We start from the raw sequence: 25,478 nt of genomic DNA, 5'->3' as shown, positions 1-25,478 counted from the left end.
ACAGTGCGTCGGAGTCCCTCTAGGCGCAGCCAGAGCCAGACAGCCAGGTCCTCTCTCTCTCTCTGCCAATTCGTGACTGTAGATCAATGCGCGTGTGCGCCGGCGCATCACATAATTGGGAGTCACGCTCACGCTGAGTGCTCCCAGGGTGGGGGAGCGCTGCTGCTGTTGGCCTGCTGCTGTTTTGTTTAAACAAACCCCAGGCCTTTACTTAAATACTAAAGGCCTGCCATGGGACTAATTTTAATACTTGAAAAAAAAATTCAAAAACTTCCCCCCCCCCAGATAAGTGAGCCCCTCCAGTTATTGCGCCCTAGGCGGTTGCCTACCCCTTGGCCCGGCCCTGGCGTAGTGGTAGCGTAATTTGCGCCTGGCAAGTGTGTTGGAGCATTCGCAGGCAAAAATTTATCCTTTAGTGAATTTGCCCCTTTGTCTTTATTGTTTTTGTGCCCCTTTTTTCTTTCAATTTGTGTTGGTTGCTTTATTTCATTTGATCTCATTTTCACTCTCAGGACACATTACGGTGTAACTGTTGTAGGCTGTTATTTTGCTGATTCACTTTACGTTCTATATGGGTGTTCTGTTTTAATGTGGTTAGGCCAAGGAGTCCTGTTCCAGAGGCTGATATATGTATGCCTTGCCCATAACTCTTTGTTGATCATGCTTCATAAACCTTGACCGTAACCATTTATGGTGGGTTTATTCAAGAAGGAAAGTATATAACTTGTTTTGGCTACGTAAAATGATAGAGAAAGATTTGCAACAATGTTTAACAAGAAACAATGGGCAAACAAATATTTACAACAATGTTTATTATATATTAAGACAATTAGTCCGATGTGTTATGTATATTTTTGGGCCCTGTTCACCCTGTTCAAAACTTAAATGGCCTTTCCATTGTTTTAAAGGAACAGTAACATCTTACAGTAATAAAAAAAATAATGCAGTGTTGTCCTGCACTGGTAAAACTGCTATGTTTGCTTCAGAAACACTACTATTGTTTATATAAATAAGCTGCTGTGTAGCAATGGGGGCAGCCATTCAAAGGAGAAAAGGCTCAGGTTACACAGCAGATAAACTCTGTAGAACATAATGGTGTTATCTGTTATCCACTATTTAACCTGTGCCATATAGCCTTTTTTCAATTTCCACCATTGCTTCATAGAAGCTTGTTTATATGAACTATATTGTGTTTCTGAAGCAAACAGGTCAGTTTTACCAGTGCAGCGCGACATTACATGATATTTTCATTATTTAAAAACACTTTCATTTTTTGCTGTTACTGTTCCTTTAACTTTTTGCACACTGACTGGTCAAACAAACTACATCAGATGATTTATTTGGGCCATTATAGAAGTTACATCTCACCTAGCATTTGAGAAATATTTTATTAAAAATGTTCCCAATCCCCTCTAGGTGTAAAGATATCTTTTTATTTTAGCTCTACCCTGAATCATGAACCTTGCAGGATGAAACAGTTTTTTGTTTCAGCAATTGCTGCCGCCCCCTGGTCTATAGTAAAAACATCAATGCGACCTTCTGTAATGTATTGCTGCATTAAATGAAAGTTGAAAAAAAATTATCTGAACATTTGTTTCAGTTCCTCACAGCAATACACCACTGTGCAACGAGCTGGAATACCATATAGCACAGTAATAATCTGCATCATCTTCTAGTAAGGCTCCTTTAATGGTTAAATAGCCAACATTATTAGGGGAATCTTTGGATCCAGAGAACCGATCAGGTACCCCATCTCCCTGGTGTTTGCTTGAGTCAGAATTAAACCACAGTAAGTATCTGGGGCGATTCCCTGCTTTCTGCTGGAACCAGTGCACAGCACGATCACTGATACTGTAACCACTGAGTGTGCAGGAGATTCTCACTGTCTCCCCCAATTTCACTGATTCAGACACTGGCTGAGTAAGAGAGACTTGGGCGGCTGAATCTGTAACACAGAAGCAGAAGTGTTAGAAACATTAAATAAACAGATACATTCTTATTAAATTAAAGGAAACCACAGTGTCCCCCAAGTGCTCTTACATGTACAGAGAGAGGTGAGAGAGAGGAGGAGGACAGCCCAGGACATGGTTCAGTACAGGATTGCTCTGCTACTATGGTACTGTATCTCCTATCAGGATCCCTATTAAATCCCTGCACAGATCTGACCCAGCCCTTGTATGTAAATGAGCTCACAGCTGCTAGTCACTTGCACTTGCATCATTTTCCTCATTTATTGCTTTTTTTATGGCGTTTTGACAACATTGATAGACAACATGTAGTCTTTAGTGGCTTTTCATGTAGAACTTTACTATTCTACAGAACCACATGTTTTTTATAATGTTGTAATGTAATATAGCATTATATACTAAACCTAATTTATGAAGTATGGGGCAAGGAGATTTTTTTTTTTACCTTGGCCTCGTGGGTTTCCCCTCATTCACCATTATGCAGAGAAAAACTTTGATGACCTGCTGGAAGGCCATAGTGAGCCACAATGGAAGGGCAACTTACGCAAAGTTACCTGTATCTTTGGTGATGATTGGGAAAGGCAAGCTCTAGTTAGGAGTACGAGGGGGAGTAATGTCTCTCCCTTATCACCATCATTTGCAAAAATTGCTACAAACTAAAATGTCATACCCAGGGCCCAGACTATGGAAAGGCAAAAATTAGAGGGACGTGCCTAGTGCCCCCCTCACTGTCTGTTGCTCCCTACACACCAGTACCTATAGTAAATTAGCCATATGGTATATGACATAACAGTAGCTCCAAAACACAAACTTTTTAGGTTGTGCTCTAACCCCTCGGCCATAATTTTAATACAATGAGGTAACACAAAGAAATCCTTCTTATGATCGCTCACCCTATAACTGGGTGGGTACAGGTGCAAATGCCCCGGACCAATCGCTTAGATTGTTACTCTCATAGGCATTCAAGTCAGGTTACTCACTGCTCCACGACTCTGGCTCGTGTGTGATGCCCCAAACCCGTAGCTTAGGAAGGCCTGGCTAACAATCGCTTCAAAACTGTTGATTGCACTTTCACAAACCAGAGGCCAACGGTTGATTAAAAAGTAACTTTTGTTATGTTGGGGAAATTAAGTTACTTTTTAATCCACCGCTGGCCTCTGGTTTGTGAAAGTGCACGCAACAGTTTTGAAGCTTCCTGCTTTAGGCCCCACTTGTCTGATTGTGTTTCCTAGTATATGTCTCCCCCTACCTGTCTGTCTAGTCTCTCTGGTCCTGTGTATTCAGCTTTAGTCTGTCAGAGTTTATCATCCCCTCTACCCAGGGGAGTGGAATAGTTAGGATCATTATATAAAATGCCCCTCATTACACCAACACATCTATTGTATGTTATAACATGACCCTGCTTTGTTGTATGGATGATTTATTTAGAATATGAGATATCACAAAATTGGAAATGGAATGGAAATTATTAATGGCCAACATGCTGGGAGTTTAGAAACGATATCAGCTATTTGCATTAAATAATGGCAAACTAGAAATGTGCCTTCTCCTTCATTTTGGTCCAGTTATGCAATTCAAGTATTTTACCAACAGAAATACAGACTGACTTCAATGGAAGGATATTTACATTTTTGTCACCTCTCTTGTTGGGAGCATTTTATTTAGTGATCCCATATTTTTGTTATGATGAACTAGTAACTGTAAGGAATTATTCACATCTTGTCCTCTGCTGGGTTTGAGCTTGGCAAGTGGTACATTATGACTTTCTTTGCTTACGTCTTTGTTATACAGGAAGTTAGGGCTATAGGATTTCCCTGTATTGAAGCCTAACTATTCCAGTCTGTGTTACAGGTTCTTCCGTTTGCTCCCAGCTGCTCTGTAATAATTTTACGGTAAGAGACTGTGTGTCCGTGTATATATATATATATATATATGTGTGTATGGGACCTGGGGTTTTCCGGATAAAGGATCTTTCTGTAATTTCTTCATACCTTAAGTTTGCTATAAAATCATATACATATTAATACATCTAATAAGTTGGTTCTGCTTCCAATAAAGATCAATTATATCTTAGTTGGGATCAAGTACAAGATTCTGTTTATTATTACAAAGAAAAAGGAAATCATTTGAAAAACTGCAGATTATCTGATTATAATGGAGTCCATGGGAGACAGCCTTTCCGTAATTTGTATCTTTCTCGATAACGGGTTTCCAGATAACTGATCCCATACCTGTCTGTGTGTGTGTATGTGTGTGTATATATATCTATATATATATATATATATAGATATATATATATATATATATTATGTATATATGTATTGTAATGTGGCCAGTTCTTAGGTAAACTCGTTGGGTGGTGTAGGTGGAAGGTGGTGAGGCTAGTTCCCACGCTTCCCAACGTAGCTAGGCAGAAACTATAGCATTGGGAGGGAATGGTGGCTCATTGGAAGGTGTGGAATACATTTAAGAGCGCTACTGGCACTAACGCTGTGTGAACAGTGAAGTGCATTTAAACATTTGGTTACCACTAGCCTACCTAATTCGCCTACACATTCAGTTTTTAATTTGTGTTATTTTTAAGGACATTGTCCTGCACAGCTGTGATTGGAACATGCTGCGTGTGTTTATGTCGGTTTGAGCCTATTTGGTTTTTATTAAGCATAGTTACTATTAAAGGTTAAGTTTTAATATACTGTTGCGATCATAACCTGAACTGGCTGGCTTGCTACATAGTTCCTGGATGGGTGTCTAACATTCAATTCAGAGCTTGTGTGCAGTAATTTGTGTTTCTAGGTATATGTTTCATGGTTACCAGCTTGCAGGCTACAGGTCGTTTAACTTCCCTATTAACCCCGATTAATGTGTGTATATATTGGAGTTAAATCTCTTTCTGGGGGGACTATACGATAACGTTTGAAGTATATTCCCTGAATAACAGGATCAAACTATTTATAACTACTCAAAGATGACAGGGTTTTTCTCTAACCCACAATATTTTGATAAATGGAGGACTGAGGCTGATCAGATATTTAACGAGGGCCCAATTAGTGGCCAGAATGTGGGGGTTGGTTTTGAAATGGATGCCACATTTAAAGAACTTGATAAAGCCATGGTGAAACAAACAAAACTATGGTGGGAATTGTTCACCTGGGATAAATACTTAATTGAGTCTTTGGTTCCGAGGGGTCTGAGGATCAAATTACAACCAGCTGAACATTTATGTAGTGACACTTTCAATAAAAAATGGTGTGAAATTCTAACAAAATGTTCCATTGACCTAATGAAGCTAATTAAGGAATCCCAATCCAATATGTTGGAACAAGCAAACACTCAGGTTGAAAATATCCTCAAGCGTGTTAAGGAGTTTAAAGTAGATGATATTTATAAAAAATATGAAAGTGATATCCAGTCCAATATTGAAAGGCTGGCGGCTGAATTAAGGAATAGGAAATGGAAAAAACTAAGTCGGGATCGCAATGACTCCTCGGGTTTCATATATCATAACAAACCAACTTATAGCGGTCCAAAATCTAACTATATGTACACATCCACCTCAGAAAGCAATATGTCATCGGAAAGTGACTCGAGTGAGGGTAATGTCAATACCTATAGGGGGCAAAAACCTAATAAGAAGGCAACAAAAGGGAACAGGGATGAAATGGGTCAGTCACAGACTACATCCACGAACCCGGCAGGGGATAATTCCTCCTCTTTTTTAGGGCCACCCAGATCAGGAGCCCCTATGCAGGGAAGGCTCAGGGACAGACAAAGGTGGGGGCATCGTCGGTATCGTTACTAGAAAATGATACGTTTCAGGTGTTCAATCTATCGAATACAGTAATTGACACCTATCAGATGAGCGCACTGCGAAAAGGGTTATCATTCGCTCCCACTAGTTCATTTAACATTTTTAACTGGATCAAAGACTTAAATCTGTTTGGGAGAAAACTGCTGTTACATAAACATTTTCTGAAAGATTCAGTACACAACTCTCTATCAAGGGAGGAACAACAGGCATTGAAAGATCTTTACTGTTTACTAGAGGATAATGAATATCAAAGGGATACTATTAAGGGCCCATTTACCTCATTAAGCCCTAAAAGCAAATTCACACCTCCAAACTCTCTATGCCCGAGAGTGAAGATTTTTATAGAAAGTTGTACCAAAGATCTGAAAGATCTACTAGAAAAGGTCAGAGGTAGATCGAATAAAACACAGAACCTGACATGGAAGGAAAGAAATGGTTTAAAAGAACTAGAAACAAATAATGAGATCATTATCAAACCAAGTGATAAGGGTGGGAACATCGTAATTCAGGACAGGAATGCATATGTACAAGAGTGTCTACGGCAATTAATGGATAAAACCTGCTATGCAAAATTAAGTGGGGACCCCACTAAGACCTTTCAAGTAGAACTGTGGGACATACTGAAAAAGGCGTAAGTGAGGAACTGATCAATAGTGAGGAACTGGCCTTTTTGAAGGTGAGGTTTCCGGTTATTCCTACATTTTACACCATTCCAAAGGTACACAAAAACCCAACAACCCCTCCAGGTCGACCAATAGTATCTGGAATAGGTAGTCTAACTGAACCAGCAAGTATATACATCGATACGGTTCTAAAACCTTTTGTGGTAAACTTACCATCTTTTGTGCAAGACACGATGGATGCCCTATGACATTTACAGGGCATAACCTTAAATCATAATGAGTTTTTGGCCTGCCTAGATGTGGAGTCACTATACACAAGCATTTTGCATGATGTGGGCATAGAAGCAGTAAAAGATACTCTTAGACAGAGGGGACCATTGTTTGAGAAACATAACAACTTTGTGGTAGAATTATTGGATTTCACTTTACGACATAACTATTTCACATTTAACTCATATTACTACCATCAGATAAGGGGGACCGCCATGGGAAGTGCCTGCGCCCCAAGTTATGCAAATATATACTTGGGATGGTGGGAGAGGAATATGGTGTTCGGGGAAGATCTCATTGAATACACACAAGCTATCCCGATGTGGCTTCGCTATATAGATGATATAGTGCTTATATGGCCTGGAACGGAAGATAAGTTCTTTGAATTTATTAATAAACTGAACACCAACAATATCAACCTTAAGATCACGGCGGACATTAATAGAGATAGGGTTACATTTCTGGATATCAATATCTTTTGAGGGGTTGACAATAGTGTCCAAACTACACTATTTAGGAAACAGACAGCCACTAACAGCTTACTACATGCTGACAGCCAACATCCTGTGAACACGATTAAAGGGATACCAACCGGGCAATATTTAAGGCTGAGGAGACTATGTAGTACAGTCGAAGACTTCAAAGTAGAAGCAGACAAATTGTATAACAGATTTAAACAGAGAGGGTACAGCCACAATTCTCTCAAACGGGCATACAGCAAAGCATTACAAGCAGATAGAAATTCCTTATTAATCCAACAAAAACAAAATAATAAAAGGGACGTACAACGAGACTCTAATGTAATCAGAATTATAGGTGACTACTGTGCTGAACATAAGGAGATAAAACACATTCTTAACAAACACTGGTACATTTTGGACATGGATTTACAAAAAGTCTTAAGAGAAACACCTATAATCACATATAGGCGGAGTAGAAATCTGAAAGATAGATTGACTCGCAGTCACTACATCAGTCCCCAAAAAACTATGTGGCTAGCCAACCGTACTAAAGGCTGCTATAAATGTGGGTCTTGCAAAGCATGTCCCTGGGTAAATAAAGCAATAAAAATAAGTGGGAGATCAGACATCAAGGAATACATGATCAAGGACTTTATTAACTGTAAAACTACTGGAGTAATTTATGTTATGAACTGCATTTGTGGGATGAGATATGTGGGGAAAACAAAAAGAGAATGGAGACGTCGGATCCTCGAACATGTGGGGGATGTGGTACTTAAAAGAAATACATCGGTGGCCAATCACATAAATGAATGTCACGATGGCGATACTGCAGTCATGAAATTCACAGGAGTAGAACACTTTCAATCTACTATGAGAATAGGGGACATCGATAGAAAACTATTACAGAGTGAAGCACAATGGATATACTGGCTTCACAGTAAGTCCCCCAATGGACTAAATGAGGGATTTACCTTTTCCCCCTTTTTGTGACCAGGATACAATCTAATAAACATTTATTCAGGGATTATATCTGTCATCATGACAGTAGTAGTACTGGAAACTAAGGCAACTTACTTAATTTAATTACAGTGTGAATTTATGCATGACTTCATTTTAGATTGAATAGGCAGTTGATTCTTCCGCTCCATCCGTTTTTTGAAGTTGGCGACTTGTGTATCGTATAACTAAGCGCAATACTTCACTTACCCAAAGACTATAAGGTCCCCTAAATGTCAGTGACGTATATTGGGACCCAACATACTGCAAATTTTTACTGACATAGTGAGTATCAGCGATGATAAATTACTGGCAAAGCATCAATGATTCCCTATTAGGTGAAGCAATAGTATGGGCACTTCCGCCCTAAACAGGAAGTGACGTCGCGCAACTAGTGTGAGTTTTTCAGACAGTGACTATTTAAAGGATGGAAAGGAGCGGGTCCGACACTTATGCCCCTGACGAAGCTGCCAAGCAGTGAAACGTGTTGGGTGGTGTAGGTGGAAGGTGGTGAGGCTAGTTCCCACGCTTCCCAACATAGCTTGGCAGAAACTATAGCATTGGGAGGGAATGGTGGGGGGCTCAAAGGTGGCTCATTGGAAGGTGTGGAATACATTTAAGAGCGCTACTGGCACTAACGCTGTGTGAACAGTGAAGTGCATTTAAACATTTGGTTACCACTAGCCTACCTAATCCGCCTACACATTCAGTTTTTAATTTGTGTTATTTTTAAGGACATTGTCCTGCACAGCTGTGATTGGAACATGCTGCGTGTGTTTATGTCGGTTTGAGCCTATTTGGTTTTTATTAAGCATAGTTACTATTAAAGGTTAAGTTTTAATATACTGTTGCGATCATAACCTGAACTGGCTGGCTTGCTACATAGTTCCTGGATGGGTGTCTAACATTCAATTCAGAGCTTTTGTGCAGTAATTTGTGTTTCTAGGTATATGTTTCATGGTTACCAGCTTGCAGGCTACAGGTCGTTTAACTTCCCTATTAACCCCGATTAATGTGTTGCAGAGAGGGGTCACACGTAATCAGGCCCGGACTGGCAATCTGTGGGTTCTGGCAAATGCCAGAGGGGCTGCTATAAAGTGCCATAGAAAGTCAGTATTTAATGGGCTGGTGGGGGCTGTTTGGGCCTCTATGTGGGCTGATTGGGCCTCTGTGTCCCTGAAATAACAGGGCCTATTTTAATTCTCAGTCTGGACCTGCTCGTAATGTATATCTTTTTCATTTCTTATCTGTAATAAAACCTTTGCTAATACATAGCTGTTGTGTGTTAAAAGACCAGTAACATCAAATTTTTAAAAAAAAATTTTGGTAGTATAAATAAAATAAATACCAAGACCTAGTTAACACATTAAAAGGTTTGTACATGTGATATAATGAGACAGACGAGAATTTATTTCAGTAAAGATTTTTATTGTTGTATGTCTAAACAGGACAAAACATTGCATCCTGTCAAATTTTTGTGTTAACTTCAATAAACAGAATGTTGAAAAAAAATAAACACCAGGACCAATTAAACTTTAAAATCACAAAGCCTTTAATAAGAAATAACACCAAAACTCCGCTTCTGCTCCTCTTCAGAAAAGGTGACAGGGCGGCAATCCATCATGCGGTGCTCGATTTCTCCTCCCTGGCTATCTCCTATAAGGAAGGCAGGGAGGAGAAATTGAGCGTCGCATGATGGATCGCGACCACCTTTTCTGAAGCGGAGTGCAAGTGGAGTTTCAGTAATTTATTTCTTAATAAAGACTTTTCGATTTTAAAGTTTAATTTGTTCTTGGTGTTTTTTTTTCGATGTACACTAACGAATTTTTTTTTAAAAAAATTTGATGTTACTGGTCCTTTAATTATTTCCGAGAGACTCTTAGAACCGCTAGTAAAAAGCACAGTCTGTACCTTGCCAACCCTTTGAGATACTGATCAATATAGTATTTGCCTTGATCCATGTCATTATTTGGTGAGATATCTAATTTTTACAGAAAAGTCCTACCTAATCCCTTTTCGTATGATGGGAGCTTAACAGTTATGGGTAGCCCTGTTACATGCTGCCACTTTGCAGAGTGATTTCACTACAAAACCTAAAACCAAAGTGTAAGACGCGCTGGGAGATTTCCCCGTCCCTTACCTCCCGGTGCGTCTCTCCTCACCTTCGGGTGTGCAGGCGCGTACTTCCAGGTTCGGTAGCCAAGTGACGCTGACGCTTGACGCCGAGCGTCATGACATTTGCGTCGTGACTTCATGATTTGCCACATTCTTGGCACCAAATCCTCTTTAAATGCCCAGTCTTCCTTTTTGACAATGCCCAAGCTGGCTTCAGTTTACTGATCCTGTCGAAGCTTTAATATTGTTTTTCAATTCCTGGTATTTGACTCCTGCCTGACTTTTTGACTTTGATTCCTGCCGCCTGCCTTGATCCCTTTGCCTGACCTTCGACTATATTTCCGCCTAATCTTTACCGGTACCTTTTTTGACTTGTTACTATTTTGCACTACTCCTTGTTGGTTCCGCAGCAGAAAGCCCAGGGCCCCAAAAGGGCGTCGGTGAACACTGAAATCCACAGGGGTGCCCTGTGCATCTGTGTGTACCCTCAGGAGCACTTATGTAGGGGGAAAATGTAGTGGTTGCCTTGACTGGGGGTGTGTGGCAAACATCTGTACCTTCCAATCAATCGGGGTTTCCTTGTCCTTTAATACACATGTGGCGACTCTTCATGTTTTAGATGAAATGCCATTGCAGTATTAGTTGTGACTTCTGCTAATCACAATCCTTCAAATCATTACTTCAACTTTGTGACATTACAATGTACCAGGCTCTGAGCTTCATGGGGCTCTGCAGGTTTAGATTTTAGTTTCAGTTCTGTCTGTTTTGTATCACTGTGAGACGGGTCACTCCACAAGTTACAGTAATAATTTGCATCATCCTCAACCTGCACCCCAGAGATAATTAACTGCCAGACATTCTTAGACCGATTGGGTTCCACAGAGAATCTCCCGGGAATCCCAGATCCTCTCTCCTGACTACTAGGGGAACAATAGCGATAAACAAACTGCGGTTGACTTCCTTGTCTTAACTGGTACCATTGCATATATGTGTTTTCAATTTTGTCTTTAAAGGCACAAGGCAACCTGGCTGTGTCCCCCGGTGACACTGTTACATAAGGTGTCTGAGTCAGTATCTGCTCATTGCTGGCACCTACAAATAAGAAAAGAAGCATATTACACGTGAGGTTTACACCATAACAATAATACATTGCAAAATATCTCTGTATTTTCTTACATGTGAACAGATAAGAGACAGAGAAGAGCAAGAAGAGAGTACAGAACATGATGCAGGATGGTGCAGCTGCACAAATCTCTCTGTGACACAGTTACGCCTGCCTAATAAATACCTACTGACAGACAAGAGACACGCCCCCTTATTCACAGGTTGCTGCTAAGTGATCAATGCCCTGCAACTGCCTAGCAAAATGCAGCTCTTACATAAAGGAACAGTAACACCAACAAATGAAAGTGTTGTAACGTAAATAAAATATAATGTAGTGTTGCCCTTGTTAGCTGAGAGCTGATCTGAACTGCATGTGACACACCAACTTCTGTGTTAAAAGTTGCTTTATAGAAAAACACTTCAACAAAACATGTCTGCAACAAGAACTTGATGTCCGATAATAAGGGGGGTTCCTTTGGTAACCAGAAATTAAATAAAGCTTTACTAGAAGCAGCTAGAAAAAAAGTAGTCAATAATTTACTCTCATGGGAGATAAAATTTGTCTTAGGAATTGAAGAGAGCATATTATTATCTAGATGCAGTAAAGCAAAATACGGAGATAATTGAATTTTTATCTTCAGTCTAGAATTCAAAAAACTAGTGACTTCCCTCCAAAATAGATTCATCTTTGGACAGGACCATAAATAATGGAAAAGTGACACATAAGTCTCGTCACATTTAGGACAATATGATATAGGACTATTAGATGTACCTTTAGAAAACATTTTTCCATAGCCTAGATGGATAAGCTTAAAATTTTGTATCCTCCAACTCTCTGCTACAATTAATTTATTATAATTATTAATAGATTTCACCAAATCTGAGGGAGACACTTGACATTGTAAAAGCTCAGTCCATTTGATGAAAAGATGTTGATAACGGGTGTGAGTCTGTACCATAAACATTCCAAAATTTTTTAGATAAAGAGTTAATAGAAATCAAACAGGGGAGTTCCAAAAATTCTGCCAAATCATCTGCTAGCTTGGGGTCAGCTAAAACCAAATGTTTGTTATTATGCAGCAGAGAAAGACCGCATTGACAAGCTAAGTAATAATATCCATCAGATTCATGAAGCTTGTACTCTTTTTTGAGTTTTGACCAAGACATTAAGGATTTCTTAAGTGGATCAAATAAATCTTTTACTAAGACTAGTAAATTTCTCTTAGTAGAAAATATAAAAAGGAATCAGACTTATTGTTTGAGTAAGAGCTTAGCTGGCATGAAAGGGCTTTCTGTATAACTATACCTATGTCGAAAAAATAAATGTTTCCACACAAAAATAGAATCACGATAGAGAAGATTCCTCTTAAAATCCCAAGGAACATTTCCCCATTTGCTATGTAAAACAGATAAAATATCAAAGAAGGGTTCTTGAAAGATCTCAATGTCAGGGTTTATAAATTTAGTGCCTTGAGAGATCCACTCAATAAGATATCTAGTGAGGGCTGATAAATTAAAAGCTCTGAAATCAGGAATGTTTAAACCTCCAACTTTAACTGGAGCTCTTAACTTATGAAGGGCAATTTTTGCTTTTTTACGGTTCCAAATACATTTATTTAAAGCAGAGTCAAGTTTCTTAATATCACAGTGTTTTACAAGCAAGAGGAGATTTATTAATGGATATATTAGCTTGGGAAATATCAAAGATTTAAAAAAGAGTGCTCGTCCCTTAATATTAAAGGAACAGTTCAGTATAAAAATAAAAACTGGGTAAATAAATAGTGTGTGCAAAATAAAAAATGTTTCTAATATAGTTAGTTAGCCAAAAATGTAACGTATAAAGGCTGGAGTGACTGGATGTGTAACATAATAGCCAGAACACATCAGTACTATTAACTGATGTGTTTTAAAAAAAAAACATGTTTTCCCTTGACAGTATTCCTTTCACATACCTCCCAACTGTCCCGTTTTCAGCAGGACAGTCCCTCATTTGTACAGGAAAGTCCTGTTTTTCTCTTTACTGAACAGCCAGAAAAAGAAACAAAGTTTCTAACTTAATTGGCTTTTGGCAGAGAGCCCAGAACAGCCACAGCTAAGATACTTTTGTAACAATTTTGAGATAAGTAATTGTAACAATATAAGATAACAGGTCTCACAGTTATAGAAGTTAGACTCACAGCTTAAAGGGCAATTCACCTTCATTAGCAAAACTGTAATAACTGGAAAAAACACAGAAATATGTTCAAACTGTCATAACCTGCCAAATTTTGTAAAATTAACATGGTAATTAGGGGGTGTGGGCACAAAAATGTCACCGCACTTCACACGGCAACATTTTTTTTGTCCCTCTTTTTATTTGGGAGTTATGCTTTCATTATGTCTTAATGCTGCAACATGTACAGTACAACAGAGTCAAGTGCTATTAAAATAACATTATAGGTTCAGAACAAATACAGTACATAACCAACAAACAATAAATCATAATACATGACCTAGCTCAATGTCTTACCAACATACATATACATTTCAGTAAACACTGACCTTTCACACTTTTTACATTAAACCCCGATTTTGTAACGTTCTACGTGTCACATACTGATCACCTGAAAAATGCAAAAATTGAGTTTTTCTGATAAGGGGTCTACTACTAAATAAGCCCAATAGGATTGTTTTGCCTCCAATCAGTACAAGGTACTGTTTTATTATTACAGCGAAAAAGCAAATCTTTTTAAAAAAGCTTAATTATTAGATTATTTGACTATGGGAGATGGCCGTCCTGTAGTTCAGAGCAGGATAACAGCTTTCTGGATAATGGACCCCAGTCCCCAGCTCTAGTGGATATCACCATCTAATTTTTGATCTTTTTTTTGATTTTCTCTTGTTCATTACTTAAGTTGATTCATATGTGGCATTTGCATTTTAATGAAGTATTTGAGTAAGATGGTGTCTGACAAAGTAGGAGAAGGAGGGGATCAGTCAATTAAGGACACTGTTCAAAATGTATAAGAACATGTTATTCAATTGGGAAATTATACATTTGGGAATAATGAGTGTAATTCTAAACTGATTCCATGAGCTCAGAATTCAATGAAGTAAACTTTGACCTAAGGTTTCTTGAGGTGATCTATCCTGCCTCAGCTCCCAGCTAGCATAATACTGCTGGTTAACAGTCTATGCGAAAAAATCCATAGTTATACATTGAATAGACATCTCCACACAATATACTATGCTTCATGCTTCAATGCCGTCCCCTCTTTTTAAGTTTACGTATTAAATTAGGGGATTGGCTTCCAAAGTCAGTAGGGTATGGGGTCCTTAGTGTGAACTGGATCCAGCATCCAATTAGAACTTAAACTGATTTACCTTCATCTCCTACACTCTAATCTCCATACTTTTTTCCTCTTAGCTTAAGCAACATTAGCTACTACTTATATTAAAATCACTTAACGTTACTCAAGTGGAGCAGACATGAGTAGAAACTACAAACTCCTTGTAGATAGTGCCCAAGCTATATTAGAACTCAGGACCCCAGCGCAACAAGGCAGAAGTCCACCCACTGAAGCCACCATACTACCCATCCATCTCAGTTGTAAAAATCTGTCACATCCCAGGGTATATGATTATTGACGTATTATGTGATATTTCTGTTCTTTATATCTGCCATTGCTCAAGTATAAAAAAAGCCTTTGCACATTCTACCAAAGCAGACAATTTTTTTTCATCCAAGATTTCATGCAAAGATTTCATACACCTTGGGTGACCGGTAAGTAAAAGTAATCATTTGGGGGTGCCTAACTCTTGGCACCCCCATGTGTAAAATGGTATTCCTTTTCCTTTAATCCAGTTCAGCAACAGATAGAGGACTGCAGATTGGATGCCCATGATGTATATTCTGGTAATCAATAAGATACGTATTTGTACCTTTGTCTATACTTGTCCCAAGGGGGACCTCTGAGTCCCATGACAATAAGTGCCCTTTCTTACCCAAAACCAGTAGGAACCAGTTTCTCATAATGTTGGTACCTTGTTTAAATACAGATATCAGAGGTCCGAAAGACAGAAAACACATAGGCAATCATACTTAATATTTGTAGTTCACCAAATAAAACGAGTTTGAGGTTCATTCCTATGTCATTTCAGTCAGTGCATATAATAAATGATTATTGCATATATAAAAACAAAAAACATAAAAACTGGTAACATTACATTTCAAGACTACTATTTTGCAGCAAACCCTGAGCTTTGGACTGTGTCTGACCCTGAGCTTGTCTTATTCTTCTGTTTTGTTTGCTTCTTGGTTTATCCCTGTATCTTTCCCCTTGTAAGTCTGAATGCTTTTCCTACTCTTCATTTCACCCTGAGTTAAGTTGGGTTCACAAAATGAGCAGATATTTGGTCAAGTTGCACTGGGCCAAATTGAGCTGACCTAATTGTTTGGGTCCCAGGCCAACAATCAGATAATAAAACTACTAAGCAATGTAACTATACATTTCTTAACAAATTTCCAGAAATTCCTGCTGTCCCCTTAATAATTTTGCCCCAGGCCTGGGCCTCTTTATAGTAGATACACCCACACTTGTACTGTATTTTTGTAAATGGGATCTTCTCTTATATTTCACAGCATTAAACTGAAGAACATTCAGCTGAGCTTTTGTTTCAGTTCCTCACAGCAATACACCACTGTGCAACGAGCTGGATGGAGAATGCCATATAGCACAGTAATAATCTGCATCATCTTCAAGTAAAGCTCCTTTAATGGTTAAATAGCCAACATTATTAGGGGAATCTTTGGATCCAGAGAACCGATCAGGTACCCCCTCTCCCTGGTGTTTGCTTGAGTCAGACTTAAAATACAGTAAGTATCTGGGGCGATTCCCTGCTTTCTGCTGGTACCAGTACACATAGCGATCACTGATACTGTAACCACTGAGTGTGCAGGAGAGTCTCACTGTCTCCCCCAATTTCACTGATTCAGACACTGGCTGAGTAAGAGAGACTTGGGCAGCCGAATCTGTAACACAGAAACAGAAGTGTTAGAAACATTAAATAAACAGATACATTCTTATTAAATTATAGGAAACCCCAGTTTCTCCCAAATGCTCTTACATGTACAGAGAGAGGTGAGAGAGAGGAGGAGGACAGCCCAGGACATGGTTCAGTACAGGATTGCTCTGCTACTATGGTACTGTACCTCCTATCAGGATCCCTATTAAATCCCTGCACAGATCTGACCCAGCCCTTGTATGTAAATGAGCTCACAGCTGCTAGTCACTTGCACCATTTGCTTCATTTACTTCTGAAATGTAAACTATTGTGTAACTATTTCTATCCTTCAGGAGCTCCACATGTGCCAGAAAGTTCTTGAACAAAAGAAACAGCAACAGGCTTTATTTTCTTAAAGCGCAAATCAGGGTTTGGATACTCACAATCCTCTGAGGTTTATCACATACATGTCAAGTAACACGGCATTTCAGAGCCAGCACGTTGGATCAGGGAAATCAATAACCCTGAATCCCTACACTACAGGCCAGTCTTGCCTGAAGGGAGAGCTACCTCCTTGCTATCCCTCCTAGTTGGAGTCAGGCTGTTTTGCTAAATAGCTCTATCTGACTCACTTTCCTAGAAAGTGCTGTTATAGAGAACTACCCTGTCCTGACTACTCCTTGTTTAAGGGTGGTCCAGTATCCCCGACTTCACCAAGACATTCCCGTTACTGCGGCCTAAGCTCCATGCTCCCATTACCAACCTCTTCCAAGCACTATACTGAAGTGTGGCAGGAACTTGTGATCAGCCTCTAGTTTAATAATACACTATAAACATTATGCTAATAAGCAAAAGTAGACACATGGGCTTTTGCCCAGCAACCAGAGCCAGGGCCGAACCAAGGAAGTTTGGCACCCGAGGCAATGGCTTCAATTAGCGCCCCCCCCCCATCGAGCATTGCCATTTCCCACCTTACCATGACAATATTTAAATAAAGAAAGCATGAAAATGTACAACACATTAATTAATGAAACGTATCATTAAATAAATATGTAATGTTAACAAAAATAAAGTAAATGTCAGAAAAACAAAACAGTAGGATAATTTGATCCTGTTAAACAAACTGCAAATGAAGGGTTCCACCAATACACCAATACTGGAATGTCCACAACATTTTACTTTTAACACAACTCCTATGAGAATAGTGCAATAAGCTAAAACCTCCTCAGTGATAAGGTAGCCCTTCCACTGCCAGCCCTCCCATTTTTAAGGTAGCTTAATATGTAGCTGCAGAGTTTTCACCAATCTTTCTGCCACATCCATCATACTGCCCCCCTATACCTGTGCAAGCAGCCATCCATCATGCTGCCCTCTGTGCCAGCAGTCATTCATCATACTGCCTCCTGTGCCTGTGCGAGCAACCATCAATGTCCCCAAGGCCCCAAGCCCCCCCATCTGTACCTGTGTCAACAGCCCAGCAAGCGATTTCAAAGTAAGCATTAGGAAAGTACTAGTAGTAGTAGGGAGCTGCCCAAAGTGCCCAGGGGCCCCAGCCAGCAGGACAGACAGCAGGTGTCTTCAGCTCCCTGTTACTGCTCCCTCTAGTGTGCACAGCAGCAGGTCCTCTCTCTGCCGGGCCCAAAAATGGAAGGTACAAAGTCACGCTCCCAGGGCGGGGGAGCACTTTCAAAATTTTACCTGGATTAAACAAGCCACACAGGGGGTTTAGACATGGGATTTTTTTTATAATTATAATGCTTTTACTAAAGGCCATGGGAACTGATGCCCTAGGCAGTTGCCTACCCTGCCTATCCCTTGTCCCGGCCCTGACCAGAGCACAAGGAAGTGCAAGTGTAGGCATTTAAAGCCATAGGGAAGCATTAACCCTATGGGCCCTGCAATTATTAAGTAATCGATGGATACAAAAGTGGCAGCTCCTCAGCTTAGAACATTACAACAGCACACAGCCTGGGAGACACCTTATCAGATAAAAACATCAAGTGGAAGTGAATGTCTTTGGACTATGTTACATACCTGTCTGTCTCAATTTCTTTTCTTTCTGGTAAAAATATAAGTAAAGTTAAATTAATAGAAAAAGAAATAGCAATTGAAAATGTATGTACAGGTATGTGACCTATTATCCGGAATTCTTGGGATCTGGGGTTTTCAGAAGAATGGATCATTCCGTAATTTGGATCTTCATACGTAAAGTCTACTAGTGAATCGTGTAAACACTAAATAAACCCAATAGGCTCATTCTGCTTAGTTTGGATCAAGTACAAGGTACTGTTTTATTATAACTGATAAAAGCAAATCATTTTTAAATTTTGATTATTTGGATAAAAAAGAGTCTATGGGAGAAAACCTTTCCTTAATTCAGAGTTTTCTGGATAATGGGTTTCTGGATAACCTGTATAACAATAGAAGGGACAGAAACCGAAGGGGACATTATTGTTTGTGTGAAACCCTTGCAATGTGTGATGTTTAGCTCTGTATAGAAACAAAACACCCATAATCAACTATAGAGCTGCCAGGGAATTTTTTTTCGACCTAGATAGGGAAACATTCTTGGGGCATTCTCCTCCAATCAGTGGGACCACCACCTCTTGTGGCATGGGTGCACTCCTCAAACTCAGCCTCCATCTCTGATGGAGAGTATTGGAGTCCATCCAATACTGCTGGATCCTCCACCACTGTGGAATTGTAAATGGGCACTTCTCCTCAGTGTCTGACTGAGATTCCTGGGGATTTCTACCAAACCTCATCCCAAGGGCCTACTATACACTGCTGCTTGCCGCTTGTGGTAGTGGCGAACTGCAGGAGCCAACAGGATGGGGCCCACTGAGATTTTTCTTGGTATCCCAGTGGGCCAGTCTGGCCCTGCTCCTCCTTCAGTGGGAAGCCTCCTACCTGCTCACATAGGAACATAACTGAAGTAAAACTGCTCCCTTTTTCTTTTGGCACCTCCTCTATTCTGATAGGACACTTGCCTTGTCCCTCAAAATGGCAGATTGCTTGTGACCATTAAATCTCAGTCTACCTCCTTCTCTTATCTTCGGGTAGTCCCACCCACCTTCATTTACTTGTGATTTTTGTCTGGCACATTCTTACATGGATTTTTTTCCCTCCCTATCAATTCCGATGTTGGACACCAAATATAACACTATTTAGACCGATTGGATGCTCCCACTCTGTATTACCTTTAAATGCATTAACTCAGTCTTTACCACATCAGTCACTCCCTGCAACTCCTGGTAGAGCATGTTTTACATGGGATTCTTCCTCTCAAATGGTCCCTTGCTAAATTGGTGGAAGATGGGTTAATCAAGCTTCACACACAGAATTTGATCTCACAACAACTTCGGTGAAATATAAACTTTATTTGATGGATCTTTGGTGGTACCACATAGATGGTAAATTAACATTAACTTGATACATACTAACTACCATGATCTTATATATCACTCCTAAAGTGAGTTATTACATATCTTTCTTACACTTACTTCTCCTACTGAGGCCTATCTCGACCTCAGGCTCTTCAGTATCATTCCTGTTATCTCAGGCAGTAGAAGACCTAGATGTGCCCCTGGTTGGCAGTTCAAGAATGATGATTATTCTAAGTAGATACAACCATAAGCACTCACTCTGCGTGTTTATCTGCAAATACAAATAGATATGTGGATATGCACACACACACACAAACAACAGATTTTCTTGCAGGTTCTTCACTCTTCATGCAGGGTGGTTAACTGGCTAACTCTCTCTCTCTCTGGCCCAGCCCCTTTGGCATTTCAACCATTTACCCAGATCCAGGAACTCACAGGGAGGAGTAGACAGGTAGCATGCCACAAAAGAAGTTGTATAGGCCATGGCCACTATTTCTTCACTCCCCATTTAAACCATTCCAATTGAGGTTACGGTCATAATTGTAATTGTAATCATAATCATAATTGTAGATCTTTAAACTCTTTTGTAGCAAGTCCTGAGCTTCAGACTGTACATGTGACCCCGTGCCTATTAACATTGACTGGTAGTTCAAGTGTTCCCCAGCATCGGTAAATGAACTTGTCTGTGATTTGCAAGGGAGTTTGCAAGCCCTGAGTTTGTATCTGTGACCCTAAACTTGTGTTGTTCTTATCGTTCTTTGTTTCTTTGTTATCCCAGTGTCTTTCCTTGCCTGTCTGTCTGCCTTTATATTGCTAATATTTATGGCTTCTTGTCTGTGTGTCTGAGGCCTTTTGTAATCTGGTCTTCCTGGCCTCTTTGTACCCAGCAGTGACAGGCCAATAGGTACTGGTGCTAGAGGTAAGAATCTCTTGCTCCTGCTCCCTTCATTTTCCTACATGTTCTCTGCAATAGCGCCACCCACCTCTTGCATACTTGCAGCCCACTCTGCTTGCTGTCTCCTGCTGCCCTGACTCTGCCCCTGTTTTACTCAGTGGCTCATTCTTTTTTTTTTTTAAGGGTAGGGAATTGCACCCACTGCCATTATACCCTTGGAGTGTCCCTTTCAAGCCTACACCTAGTTCATGTTATAGTATATAAATAGTTATTAAAGAAAAAAATCAGAAGTCGATATAATAAATCAGTCTCCATGAGGAGTGGCAAATGAGCTCACTTTATATTTACTGGAAAAACTTAAGCACAAGTATTGCAGAGGGAATTAATTCCCAATAGTATGGCTTAACTTCTGCTATATGATTTGGAGACACATTGCCTGTTAGATGTGCTATTGTAACGGTCACACTGATCTGGCTCTGAAAGAATCAAATCAAAGAAACTTTAAGCTTAAGCAATGCTTTCCTTTATATATTTCTAGGTTTTGGAACATATGATAACTATTATTCTTGGCCAATGACATGGTAAGTTGATTCAGGAAGAGCGATATAAAGAAAAATGTTGGTGTGCATTTAGGACAATCAAAAAACAACTGAAGTGTGAGTCAGGTGTCCTGATAGCCAGAATACCTGTCCTACAACTCCCAGCAACCCAGTTCAGACCGCCATCAACAGTGCTGGTGATAGCTTAACACTAGTTCCCTATAGCTTAAAACATAACTTTTAATAACTTATTAGTTAAAAACCACACACACCCTTAGTGTGCCACACTTCCCACGACCAAACAAAACCCACTGCGTTAACTACGTCAGTGCTGGACTGTGTCCTTAAAAACATTCAATAAAATTGCCCAGGTGGACGAGTGGATGGTCTCGTGCCAACTTGCAGCGTGACCAGATTCACCAAAGTGTTCCTAATAGGAAAGTCTACCCCAATCAGGACTGTAACCCCCTCCCTTACATTTTTCCAGGAGTACCTGCCTATCTACGTAGGGATCGGTCAGAGCTACTCTCACCACCGTCCACCTATGCTGCCCTACGCGTTTCGCCGACTCAGCGGCTTCTTCAGGGGCAAAGGTGCATTTAGGACAGACAGAGAAACCCTGTTAAAAAAAATAGAAAATAGTGAGTAGAGGAATAAAATATCCTTTATTACAAGATTTAGAAGACATTACACTAAAATAGTACAAGTAATAAAAACACGTTTGCCTAATTTATATCATGACGGGGATTCTTTTGAGACCTTGACAGCCACATAGCTAGGGGAGCATATACACATGATGATATGTTGTTCCCAAGTTTATTTATGGATAAAATTTCTGTGCAACCTCTTTTGTGGCAACAGGTTCTGTGTCACTTGTGAATACCTTGTAGTCTCAAAAGTATTCCAGCCAACAATAGCAAATAAAATATTTAAATAATATATTAATTGCAGTAGTACAGTGGGTATTTATCTGGCGACATATAAAAACTGTAAAAACACTGTTTATTTGCTGCACTATGCCAGCTCTGATGGCTGATAAAATGAATGTTAATAGACACTTTGCAGAATGTATGAACAGCGAGATAAAAATATTTTCAGTGCAGGCAGTAGAAAAGGTAAAATGGGAGGGGAGATACTTTGACTCTTTTATGTAAGGGTTTTTTTTGGATTTTTTATTTAAGGTGCAGGATGTTCTTAGGCTCCCATGTATAATTCTCAGATTTAGCATTCTGTGGAATGTGAACTGGTACCAGTCAAATGTAATGTATGTCTTGTTGTGCTGTCTCTACAATATCCCTCAGCCTCCATTTTCTAGAACATTTTTGAATGTTTATAAGACCCTTGTGAAGGTTTATGTACCACAGTGAGTGCAAATGTTAGCCCTTTATTAAGCAAAGCATTTTTGTTGAAGGTGTCTACAAATAGTAAAGTCTAAATCATTCTGTACAGTGGGCAGGGCCGGATTCGGGCGCCCCTAGGCCACACAGTCCGATCGCCCAACCACGTGGTCCTATCGCCCGCAGACACACGTAAGGGCCTAAGAACGGGGGACACAGGGGTCCCCATAATGTGACTGGGCGGCATGCCACCCCTTATTTTTTGCGACCCTAGGCCCGGGTCTGATAGTGGTGTCCATCACCATTTTGTTCTGCTGCATTGCATGAGAGGAAAATGGCAATTGCATTTGAAATTGCATTTTGCACACTGCATCAAGGTAAGTGAATGTACTCTAGTTTCATGATTAATTTCAGCCTAAAACATCAAATCAAAGTTTATTTTTTATTTTTCCAAAATCCCTGTTTTTTTTTCCTTTTGGTTTTGATTTTGCCATGAAATTTACATCAAAAAGCAAGAATTGTTTTTGGACACAAATGCCTTTAATGAATGTTATTAATATGCGCAGCCTGTATGAGAACATTTTATTGAGACCAAATATGCACTTGCAGTGTTAATTTCTACTTTAAAGGAGTTGTTCACCTTCAAACAACTAGTTGTTTTCTGATAGATCACCATAAAAAGTGACTTTTTCCAATTACTTTTTATTTTCTTTGTGACCATTTTTCTAATATTGAAGTGTAAAGTGTCTTTTTTCACCTTCTAAAGCAGCTCTGGGAGGAGGGGTCTTCGACCCTGTAACTAAATGTCGCAAAATTGTAACAGTTTAGAGTCTGCACCTGAATTAATGAGCTGTCACAGTGAAACACCACAGACAAGAACATTCAACTTTAAACTTAGATTTTGGAAAAACAGTAAAAAATAAATAATGGAAAGTAATTGAAAAAAGTCTTTATTCCTGGGGAACTGTCTAAAAACAACTGAACTGGGAAAAAAGGAGTTTGAAAGGTGAACAGCCCCTTTAACCTCTGCTGATCAACTGTAAATGAAATGTTATAAGATAAGTAGAGATAATTACATCTATATATGTATATGCTAGACTTATGGATATGTGAGATTGTGCTGGACAGGCATCTGTATAGATATGCTAATATTTGGGTAGAATTCTGGTCACCCACTTTCTCAAACTGCTATCCTGCATAAGAAAGGCCACACTTTCTTGTTTATGTTAACTTATGTTATTGACCATGTAGCCTCTGCTGTGCCCTGTGAAAAACTTTAACGGCCTTTTGATGATTTGTATGATAAACTGCATTAGATGATAGTTTTTAATAAGCAATAACTGTGCATGTCCATGTCTGTCTGAATTTCCTACTGTTTATTATTTGCTCTCTATGTTAACCATCACCAGTCTGTCAGTTGTTCCTACTGCTTGTATATCTGGAGCCTCTTGGCATCTGGTATTTGTGGTCCATGCTTTTTTTTTTTTGAAATTCTTTTTATTGAGATTTTCAATAAAATACAAGAATATGTCAATATGATAAACATACAGTGTTTCAATAAGGAGCAAAAGAAATATTCATGAGCATAACGGTAAAAACATTTGACATGAAAGACAACTAAATAAATAAATAAAGGAAAAGGGGAAATACAAATAACATAAAATAATGAAATATTAGAATAATAATAATAAAGTAAAATAAAATTAATTTAGATAATTTAGATAAATAGACCTGGTATTCTCTCCTACAAATTAAAATCTGACAATGTAAAAATACATGAAGAAACATTTTTGTGAATGAAGGCATTAAATATCTCTTTTAGCGTATTATTAGCATAAATCTTGTCCCATAAGATTAAGGATAAATGACCTCCTATCAGCCTCTAAAGATGAGATATAAAGAGACCATCTATTCCTTATTCTATTTCTCTGGAGAAGATCATCCATTCTAAATCTAATTACCTCTTGAATACATAAGTTAAATAGATAAGACAGCACGTCCTTCAAAGAAGGGGGGTTCTCTTTTATCCAGTACAAGAATATAGATTTCCGAGTAGCTGCCATAACTAACCAACAAAAAGATAATATTTCATCTGAGACATTAATAGAAGAGCCATTATAAGATACCTGAAAAAAGTCCTTCACATCTACTAGAGCATATTGAGGATTTAAAGAAACATCTAAATTAATCGTTTTTTTAATAAAACCTTTTATTTTTTCCCACAGGTTTCTAATAAACGGACAATCCCAGATATAATGAAAGAAATCAACATTCTGCTCTGTACATTTTGGGCAAAAAGAATCTGATCCATGCTGAACCCAGTTTAAGTTTTAGAGCCTTTCTTCCCAAATTCTAGATGTTACCTTATTCAGGGGTTTATCTGGGCCATTATAGAAGTTGCATCTCACTTAGCATTTGAGAAATATTTTATCCAAACATTTCCTAACCCCCTCTAGTTGTACAAATATCTTTTATTTTGCCTCTACCCTGAATCATGAACCTTGCAGGATAAATACAGTTTATTTCCTGCTGCCCCCTGGTTCTCTCTATAGTAAATACACCAATGCAACCTTCTGTAACCTTCTGTTATGTATTACTGCATTAAATCAATGTTGAAAATCATCTGAACTTTTGTTTCAGTTCCTCACAGCAATACACCACTGTGCAAGAGCTGGCATGCCACGTAGCACAGTAATAATCTGCATCATCTTCTAGTAAGGCTCCTTTAATGGTTAAATAGCCAATATTATTTGGGGAATCTTTGGATCCCGAAAACCGATCAGGTACCCCATCTCCCTGGTGTTTGTTTGAGTCTGAATAGTAACGTAACAAGTATCTGGGGCGATTCCCTGCTTTCTGCTGGTACCAGTACATATGGAGATTACCGATACTGGCACCACTGAGTGTGCAGGAGATTCTCACTGTCTCTCCCAATTTCACTGATTCAGATACTGGTTGAGTTATAGAGACTTGGGCGGCCGAATCTGT

General features: G+C 39.3%; 2 protein-coding genes and 1 gene segment (V, D, J or C); all 3 read right to left on the bottom strand.

Annotated features, from left to right (window-relative positions):
- Positions 1 to 2,170, bottom strand: part of LOC108695663 — a 90,467-nt gene extending 88,297 nt beyond the window's left edge. The window contains 2 exon segments of the V gene segment in view: positions 1,630 to 1,945; positions 2,041 to 2,170. Coding sequence covers positions 1,630 to 1,945; positions 2,041 to 2,086 — 362 coding nt within the window.
- Positions 1 to 25,478, bottom strand: part of XB5865341.S (uncharacterized XB5865341 S homeolog) — a 250,518-nt gene that overhangs the window by 91,381 nt on the left and 133,659 nt on the right. Inside the window, exon 2 of one of the 2 annotated variants that reach the window (XM_041566888.1) lies at positions 25,159 to 25,474. The exons of the other annotated variant lie outside the window; for it this stretch is intronic. Coding sequence (XP_041422822.1) covers positions 25,159 to 25,474 — 316 coding nt within the window. The remainder of the gene's footprint in view (positions 1 to 25,158; positions 25,475 to 25,478) is intronic. 2 annotated transcript variants of the gene reach the window in all.
- LOC108705958 (immunoglobulin lambda variable 5-39) overlaps positions 1 to 25,478 on the bottom strand; it is a 218,055-nt gene that overhangs the window by 85,106 nt on the left and 107,471 nt on the right. The window contains exons 1-2 of one of the 5 annotated variants that reach the window (XM_041566827.1): positions 16,457 to 16,538; positions 16,038 to 16,361 (exon numbers count right to left, since the gene is read on the bottom strand). The exons of the other annotated variants lie outside the window; for them this stretch is intronic. Of the exons in view, the coding sequence (XP_041422761.1) occupies positions 16,038 to 16,361; positions 16,457 to 16,502 (370 nt within the window). The 5' untranslated portion in view covers positions 16,503 to 16,538. Of the gene's footprint in view, positions 1 to 16,037; positions 16,362 to 16,456; positions 16,539 to 25,478 lie in introns of those variants that run through there. 5 annotated transcript variants of the gene reach the window in all.

This window comes from Xenopus laevis, chromosome 1L (assembly GCF_017654675.1).
Source record: "Xenopus laevis strain J_2021 chromosome 1L, Xenopus_laevis_v10.1, whole genome shotgun sequence".
Classification (NCBI taxonomy): Eukaryota; Metazoa; Chordata; class Amphibia; order Anura; family Pipidae; genus Xenopus; species Xenopus laevis.
This window is presented reverse-complemented; position numbering and strand designations above follow the sequence as displayed.